Source organism: Anser brachyrhynchus, assembly GCF_964034855.1.
Source record: "Anser brachyrhynchus genome assembly, chromosome: 16".
Classification (NCBI taxonomy): domain Eukaryota; kingdom Metazoa; phylum Chordata; class Aves; order Anseriformes; family Anatidae; genus Anser; species Anser brachyrhynchus.
Genome location: NC_137734.1, coordinates 8788219 through 8797335, shown reverse-complemented (window position 1 = coordinate 8797335; position 9117 = coordinate 8788219). Strand labels below are relative to the sequence as shown.

Here is a 9117-nt window from a genome sequence, read left to right as displayed (position 1 = left end):
GAGAGCCAATGGGGAGCGCGGCACGGAGCGGGGCAGCCAATGGGGTGGCGGCAGGGGAGGGGCTGCCCTGAGGGAGCGGCTGGAGGAGGGAGGGCGGCGGGAGGGCGGCAGGGCGGGGCGCTGGTCCGTGACCCCTGTCCGTCTGTCCCCGTGTCCCTCGGCCCCTTGTCCCTCTGTCCCCCCGTCCCTTTGTCCCCCTGTCCCCCGTCCCCTTGTCCCCGGTCCCCACAGGCCCTCCCGCCCCCTGGCGGCGCCGGGGCCCGGTGCTGCCCGCCGAGGTGCCGCCACCCAGCGCCAGGCGGGGCGGGGAGGAGCGTGGCCGTCAGCGGGTGCAGCCCTGATTGCTTCCCTGGAAGTCCTTCTGCTCCTTGGGGCGCCCAGACTGCGGTCGTGCCAATAATGTTGTTTTCCTGCCAATAACATTAATTTCGGTCCTTTTATTTGGTAATCCGGCCTGTGTGCCATAACAGACACTCACGGAGGTACTCGCTGGGCCCCAACAAACACATTCCAGCATGGCACAAGAAGACAGATAAACAAGCCCCAAGCGATGTTTAAGTACTGCAGCATGCCTGTTAATTTTTTAAAACATATTTATTTGATGATCAAATAAAATGGCTTTAAAAATAGAAGTGTTTCAAATAATTATGCAGACTATTTAAACAATTAAGAACAGATTCATTTACAGAGGGCAAAATGCTGAGCCAGATGTCTGTCTAACTCAAAGGTTATGTGTCTGCAGACGATGCACCATGAGGGATGAGACACTTCTCCACACTTTGACAGCAAGGCACACGTGGTGGGAAAGCACAACCTGGGCTGGTGCTGGCTGGGCCTGGGGCTTGTGTCCCACCCTGACGGCTGCCCAACAGCAAATCACACCCACCAGGGGAAATGTGGCTCCTGTTCCCTCGGGGGGTGCATGTGGGCTCCCCTCCAAGCAGCAGGAGAGAAACGCTGCTTGTGACCAGGCTGTTCTGTCCTGGAACTTCACAAAACCCAACAAACGTGACCGTCAAGGAACTGCTCCACATTGTCACTTAGCAGTGCGCCAGAATTACTGTTTCTGGAGCAGGTTAAGAGCCTCCCAGACTTTGCCATGCTGTTTGAAGGATCACAAGTTGATTAATAATTAGGTGGAAACATATGCTCAAATTATCAGTTCTTAATGAAAAGATGGCTCAGGAATTCAATGAATCCTTTTACTGTATCAAAAGTTCTGGAAACTATAAGTGATGGTTTGCTGCTGACAAAAAAAGGTATTTGTCTGAGGGAGGATTTCTCTGTGCTTTCTATTAATTGCGTAATAAACCAATTAAAAGGCATTAGCTTCGGGTGCCTCAATTTGTTGGACTGGGCTGTGTTTAGACTGAGTGATGGGAACAGTCTGGCATCAAGGGATACTGATGTTTTCATTAGACATTTACGAGGTTAGGCTGCTCTGATGCTAAGGATCTTTCTACAATACTGCTAGGGTCACAGTGACCTCGATAATGTTAGTGTGGAAGTGGTATAAATGTGAAAGAATTAATGTTGATTCAGTAGGATATGGCACCTTTAAATGTGTTTTGAGATATGTAACCATATGCCTCCACTACAAACGTATAAGCTAGATGTAAGATATCTATGTTTTATATGAGGTGCGGTTCTTGGGAGGGTTTGCCAAGATACCTTCAACATTTGTTAATCATCTTGTTTTGTCAAGGCAATAGGACTGTCAGTATGAAAAAAGCAGCAAATTGCTAGCAAGCTTTGGCTTTGAATGTGTAATAATGTTCTCCTGGAAAATGGTTTTTAGTTTTGTCTCGGTATCTGCCAGAGTAAAGCTGCATAATAATGTCAGTGTAACTTCTCAGAGTGAAACCTAGCATCAGAAAAAAGGTGCTGTTGCAGCCCATTTTAATCTCAGTTCATTGTGACAAGGCAGAAGACAACTGGGGAAAGGGATTGGTTCTTTCTTAGTGACAGACCAATGCTCGGGACACATTTGAAGAACATTCTTTCCTCTAACATTACCTGAGGAGGTGGGAGAAATGGTAGGTTAGTTCATAGACTCAGGTGAACCTCCCAGACTTGGTACAGTTATTATGACTGTGTCCCACGAAAGGGGGGGAAGCCATGAGGATTCAGCACTGCATGAGTCCAATGCCTTTTTGAAATACAGAAAAATAAAGTGAATTAAAGTGATGCATCAGACAGCATATTGGTGACATGGTACAGTAGCAGTATAGTTAGGACAACATTGTTGAGACTCTGAACAGAAATCTGTATTAAGAAGGTAATTATGCAGTAAAATCTTCACGCTATTTGGAGAAGATGAAGACTGTATTGGCAGCACATCATAGACCATATTGCCATAAAGAGGCCTATGAAAGAGCTAAATCCCGGGCTGGTTTATTTAAGGGTAGCCTATAGCCAAGCCCCTGCAGTGCTGTTTGTATTCAGCTCCCTGCTCCATACTGTGAAAGGCCCCTGCTGTGCGCAGGTATCCTGAGCAAGAGCAACCTGCCAGGTCCTGGCGGTACTGGGGACACACAGGGAACAGGCAGCAGGGACAAGTTCTCCCCAGCTTTGAAAAGTCTGTCAAGACACAGCTCCAGACGACAAAGAGCAGTGTGTGCCCAGCTACGGCAGGGCTCGAAACCCAGGGGATTCAACTCACCATGCTGACAAACCATGTGCAGGGAGTCCAGTGAAGAAGTGGCCATATCTGAAAGAATAAAGAGACTTAAAGGGTGGTTTTGGCCCTCTCTGAAAGAATAGAGACTTAAAGGGTTGTATTGTGTTGTGTTTTTTTTGAAAGGAGACCAGCAACACAGACACGAACCACGTCATGACGGGTCGCCTCTCACTGCAACAAGCCGTGAGAAGGCTTGGAGGGACTTTCTGACCACCGTCGTGAGGGGCCAGCACCCCGGCCTCGCCAGGCATCCTGCCGGCTTCCTTCCTCTCAGGCTGCCATGGCAGCCCCTCTGTCCGACCAAGGACACGGCCCCGGCCGGCCTGAGGGGCGATGTGGCCCCGCTGTGCCCGGCCCGGCCCGGCCCGGTCGCTAGGTGGCGGTACGAGCCCGGGCCTTGGGCCTTGGGCTTTGGGCTGTGCCCGTGCTCTTACCGCCACCTAGCGACCGGGCCGGGCCGCTGGCTTCCCGGGTACAGGTGAGGCCTGGTCCGGCAGCCCTCGGTTCCAGGCTTCCCGTTTGGAAAAGCAACGGAGCTTCCCAAAAAATAAAAAATAAAACCCACGCAGAACAGCCCCGCCCCGGTGACGGGTCTTCCTCAGAGCCAAAGGGGAGCACGGGGCACATGTCCCCTTCCAGCTTCCGTGCCTGTCTGCCAATTTGGCTATGACAGACGTCACCTCAACAAGGTTTCGCACGTTCTTTGTGAAAATAATTATCTGGTCTTTTAGCTGCCTCCTGTCATCGCCAGCTGCAGACTCAACAGCGTGCTGGAGAGGAGCAGAGTGCAGCCCTCACAACTGAGGGTGAGTGGCGGCAATGATTTCAATTTATAGGGCACCAGAGGTCCTGGCTGCTGTGTCACGCTGTGAATTCACAGCAGCCACCTCGCCTCTTTTCTGTATTTCCCCCTTACCCATCTGTACCCGAGAGCTGCCCGCCACAAAGATCTGGAAGCCATTTTTGAACACAGACCCCTGCTCACGCAGCACTGACCAGGGCTTGCCACAGCGCACAGCAGCCAGAGTTCAGAGACTCATTTCTCTTGCCTCTTACCCTCACTTACGCAATTCTTCCTAATCCATGAGGCACGAAGGGAGCAGAAACTGGCTGCAGCTCCCTTGCTGGACTCTCTGGCATGGGAAAGTGTCAGTGGGTGGGAGAGCTGGAATAGCCACTCCTACGGCTCCCTTCCAAAGCCATAAATGCAAAGATAGGGAGATGACTGGGACCCAGAAACGAAGTGCGTGGGGGACAGAACACGGCAGCTATCCCCACCTGGTGCCCAGGCCATCGAGGCCAGCTGCCAGATGACACAGATCAGCCCAGGGGCTGCTCTTCTACGCCAGCGCTCACCACCAACAAGTCCCAACTGATCCCCTGGCAGCCCCACTTTCCCCATGGTGCTCGACACCAGATGAGAGCAGCTGAATAAAAAGTAATCGTGAAGTCTGGGGAGCGGACCTTTAATGCTTTTAATAAAAAAATCTGATAATTCTTCACTGAGGCACACTCTTCTGTCAACCTAAGACTTCCTTCGGTTTACCTTACCCCTGCCAATACACACCCTGAGGTTCCAGTTACCTGGCCCCAGCCTCAGGTCCCCTGAAGAGTTCTTTTCTTTTAAAAATTTCCTAAATGAATTAACAATATCTACTCCTGACACTTGCTAGGGTCCCCTAAAAGGGTTAGATTCCTGTTTCCTTGACAATTTTTTTGAAAGCCTGAGTACTCTAGAAAAAAAGTATTATTGCATGCTCTGTAACAAAGTCACCAGACTAGGAGATTTTCATTACCTGGGAAATGCAAGATAACCATGGAGAACTTCTGGAAAGTTAGTGGACAGCAACTTCTCTACCTTTTTTTTTTTTTTTATTTGGAGTGGAGCAGAGGGTGGTGAGCGTGCAAGGAGACAGGCTACTCGTAATACACAAAGTCACCTCCTGCTGTCCCTGCTCAGAAAGAAAACCCACATCTTGCCAGCCAAATGACTTCAGTACAGACTTTGCAATACAGCACTGGTGCCTATGGCTTCTGCTTTGTCGCTGTTCCCTTCCACGGGCATTTGTGTGCACTCGGATGCTCCCTCCTTTTCTTTCCTTCACAGAGCCACAGAGTGGGTGCTCTGACCTCCAATTTGCTCTGGAAATTTTTCAGAGTCTGGTAGGGGAAGGTATTTTGCTCATGTTGTCCCACTGGCTGGAGGCAGTGGTGCCAATCTCCAGGTGTCGTCTCTGCAGCACTCGGTAGGGCAAAGAGCAACATGGAGATAAAGCGGGGATTGAGCAACCCAGCACTGCAAAGGCCAAGCATGCTAGGTCAGAGGTGAGCAGAAAATCAGCAGAAGACCAACAAATACCCGAGCATCCCCAAGTCACATGGGAACGAGGGGTGAGGGAGCCCTCGGGGAGGGGGAGGACTCTGGTCTGTAACAAAAGAACCGAAGGAGGCCAGGAGACACAGCCTGCAACTCGCCTGGGGAGCTCCCTGCCACTGGAGACTGCAACGCAGAGTACCACAGCTGCGGTTTAAGAAGAGAGGAAAGCATGTGGCAATAGTTTTTTATGTTAAAATGAGGCAAAGTCTCAAGCCTGGTCTAAGAGCTGGGGGAGATGGAAGGAGAGCCAACCTCTCTCTGAGTTGAGACATTGTCCCTGCCAACCTCTCTCTGAGTTGAGACATTGTCCCTGCCTGACATTTCACAAATGCTGGCTTTTTTGTTTGTTTATTTGTTTGTTTTTTAACAGTGGAGAAGAGCAAGTTGAAAGCAATAGATTGAAATCTGGCCTCTGCCAGGTACAACTTATGAGTCGTAGCTGGCAGAAGGTATGCGGCTGTATAAAGAGGGACCTGGGGCTAGGAAGAAGTTAAAAACAGAGCACACAACATGCTCAGAAATAAATTTCAATTTTACTTCTCTATTTTGCAGCTTTTATTGCAACATTGCTCAAGCTGGGCTTTCAGGGAAGGTCACTTCCTACCCCCTGAGACCTTCCCACACCACCCCTGTGCTCTCCCCCAGTGTGCCCACACGCGGGGACACCAGTCTGCTCTGAAACCCCTCATGTTCTCCTCTCTGCTCACCTCCAACATACCACCTACAGCATCTTGTTCACTGATGTCAGCTTCTACCATTAACTTCTTGCCTCTTTGCCCTTCTTCTGCCCCTCCACATCGCATTTCAGACTGCAGGTCTGTGGGTGAGCAGCTGTGCTCACACAGGGTTTTTATTAGCATGATGGAGCCTTGATCTTATTGATCTGCTATGAGCTACTGCAAGGCAAATAATACGTGAGACGGGTCTACAGCAAGAAGCGTCAGAAATTATAGACAGCCTTTATGTAGAGTACGAGCCCCAGCCAACAGACCTTCTTAGAAATGCTTCAGTGTTTGACCTGTGACCATTAAACTAATGACACCTCCCCAAAGCTAGTGTCCTTCTAGGGACAGCTGCTATAGACCTGGAGTGTGGGAACTGGAAAATTTGCAAGAAATCCTAGAAAAGGAGACAATTTCCAGGAAAAAAAAAAAAAAGAGTCTCTGCAATGCTTTATTGTAGGCCTGAGCCTGCAGCTGGAAACGTGTGGCTTCTACAGCACAAAAGGGAAACTGGAAAGCAGAATTTAATTCATGACAGCACTGAGCAGTGACAATGAAATTCTTTCCTCCACTTTGCTCCTTTTCATATCCTTGTCTTACCCTTCCAGTATCTATATTGTTTCACACGCGAATAAAGAGGAATCTGGATTTTATTGCATCAGAAAAACATCTTTTGCTGCTCAAAAATGTTGATGTTCTCACTAAGTAATTTGTGACTAATGCCATCTCCTTCCCCAACTGACTAGTTCTGAAAAAACTGTATCACGAAATCAGTAAAAAGAAGGTGCTTTTCATAGAAATGCTGCCTTTCTGCTGCAATCTGCTCTGTCAGAAGACCCGCTACGGAGAGTGAGGCCAGTGCCCAGATCCCTCCACCAGGAAGGTCTGCATCTCTCTTCCTACCCAGGCACCTCTGTGTGGAGAAGGCTTTCCAGGACCATTAGCAGCCTCTGCACACCTGGCCAGGCCAAGCCGTGGCATTTGCAGGGACGGAGCTCGGTGTGCCAAGACCTCCACCCAATCCTCTGCGGCGCGAGCTTCGCCCTACACCTGTTCCCATTTCAAAAACCCCATTTCTGGCCGTGCATTTGTTATGACAAGTGCAGAAACAATTTAAAAGAGACCGGAGTTAGCTCAAAACCTGCTTGCCGAACGTTAGGGTTTTGGATGAGTGGTTAGTCCCGCCAACAAGGTTCCCATGAGAAGCTGAGAATGGACGTTGGCTCCGTGAGAGTGGATGTTGGGATTTGAGGTGAGCTGGAGGAAGTTTAAAGAGATCCTGGTGCAGCAGGGAGGTGAGGGGGGAGAAGGGAAGGAGGGGACAAGCTGGGCATCCAACCTCAATTACCACTCCGGCTGACGTGTGATCTCAGTGACTATGGGATTACTCAGCACTGGCCTGGAAAAGGAGGTGTGGGCCACACCATCCCTGATATAATCTATTTCACATGACAGTTGCACAGACGTTTTATTTTGTTAGGGAAGATCAGCCTGGGCGGGCGTACGGCTTTCTGCTGCTGAGCTGCAGGGAACAGGGCAGAAATTTGAAGAGGGCAAATTCAGATCTCCAAGAGCGTCTTGAAAAAACGCTCACGAAACTTACTGATCGCTTTGAGTGTTCGATTTTAGCCAGCGGCCGTGGCAGCCGTGGCAACCCGTCGGGGTAATGCCAAGAAAAACCAAACACGCATTTCAGCAGGAGACCTTCTGCTTGTGGGTTCCCGAGCTGTTTTGGAGGTAGGAAGCGCATGAGACCGATTTTCAAGAGTTCAGTTGCAAGGGCCAGTTAGGGCAGCCGCTGGAGGTAACTGCCAGATCAGAACGCAGGATAAAGACACAGAACGAGAGGGTAAACAGCCAGGAGAACAAGCCCCGGCTCCCTACGACTTGCCAGTATTTGCACCCAATACAGATGTTTGTATTTATGAAGGTATGGGCTCCAGCTACAACCTCCAGACCCAGATCTCTGGCCAGGCCCAGCTCCAATTTAATCTCTGGTGCATTCACCAAAGATTAACTTGGTAGATAAAGATGGAACTAGAAATATTTGAAGCCTGAAACCTGTTAGGGTACTTTTGTTATGGAAAGAAAAGTCCCTTTAGAACGCGAGAAGAAAAAGCAAAGAAAGCTAAAAAATGCAAGAAAGAAAAAGTGTGATGGTCCACTGACTGATTTCTGAATTCTTCCTCTTTTCGCAGTTCTGAGGTTTGAACATTATGAACAGTTGACTGTTTGAATCGTATAATGCAATACCTGTTCCTCTGGCTTAACGTTACAATATTTCCCACACCGCAGGATTGCTTCACATTATTCTAAGAGGCAGTGTCATTTTCCCTGCAGTGCTAGGTCTTCTTTACTGAGGCGAAGGACACTCCTACTTCCTTTAATTATATGTTTTGTTTTAAATTAATGTCCTTTATTCTGGCGATGAATCACCAGCTTGTAGACAGGTAAATGTGGGAGTAAGAGAGTGAAAATATAAGTTTGATTCCCAAGGTGGGTGTCTTTAATTAAAACGGACATCAAGATTCAGTCTTCCTTCCCAAACTTACCCTGCCTTTCTGCAGGCTCTGGGCTCCCACGTTGCCGTGCACGTACCTCACCGGTTCAGAGCCGCCCGAGAGCCGGTCCCCTTCGGGTTCAGGGCACGGATCCCCTATCGCTTGTGTACCCTGACAGTTGCACCACATCACGCAAAGCAAATACGCCAAGACAAACTTTAAGGCCATCATCCCGGCACGAAGGGACGGGGAGGGGAGCCGTGGCTTTGCTGTGACTGCTCCAGGGGCGAGCAGGGAGCCTGGAGCCGCTTCCCCCCGCTCCCTGCTGGCCCTCGGACGCCGCCGCTGCGCTCCCCCGCGCGGGGCAGCGCTGGCGGCCGCCGGTTTTCCTCCCGGAGCGCCGCACGGCGAACATCGCGGTCTGCCCTCCGGTCGCAGCGCTCCCCTGCCTTGGCAGAAGAGCTTGGAAAAAGACGAACCGAACAAATAAATAACCCCCCGCCGCCTCCGTTCCCCCGGGGGCTAAACGAGCCCGGCGGGGGGGGGGGGGAGCGCTGCACCCCTGCGGCCCCAAACCGCGCGCACCCGGCAGGGCGCGGGGCTGCTCCGCACCCCCGGGGGCCGATCGCTGCCCCCTCCCCGGGGCCGGGCGCGGAGCGAGGGGCACCTGCGGCCCCGGCCCCGTCCCGGGCGGCCCCGGCGGCGGTGCCGGCCCCCGCAGCCGCTCCGCACCCGCTCCGCACCCGCGGGCCGGGGCCGGCGGCAGCTCGGCGTGGCAGGCGGCCAGGCGGTGACGCGCCTGTTGCTATGGGATCGGCCGCCCCTATAAATAACCGA

General features: G+C 51.2%; 1 protein-coding gene across 9 annotated transcripts in view; it reads right to left on the bottom strand.

Moving 5' to 3' along the window:
- Positions 1-53: 53 nt before the first annotated feature.
- Positions 54-9117, bottom strand: part of LOC308178889 (uncharacterized protein) — a 173142-nt gene continuing 164078 nt past the window's right edge. For 5 of the 9 annotated variants that reach the window (XM_080558089.1, XM_080558090.1, XM_080558091.1 and 2 more), the window contains 3 exons: positions 2663-2710; positions 2017-2149; positions 54-1102 (listed from right to left, as the gene is read on the bottom strand). Coding sequence is in view for 5 of the 9 variants with exons in the window: in XM_080558099.1 (XP_080414225.1) it covers positions 2086-2149; positions 2663-2710 (112 nt within the window). In the remaining 4 variants the exon portion in view is untranslated. Of the gene's footprint in view, positions 2150-2662; positions 2711-9117 lie in introns of all 9 variants that reach the window. The other 4 variants (XM_080558088.1, XM_080558100.1, XM_080558097.1 and 1 more) reach the window with 4 other exon arrangements.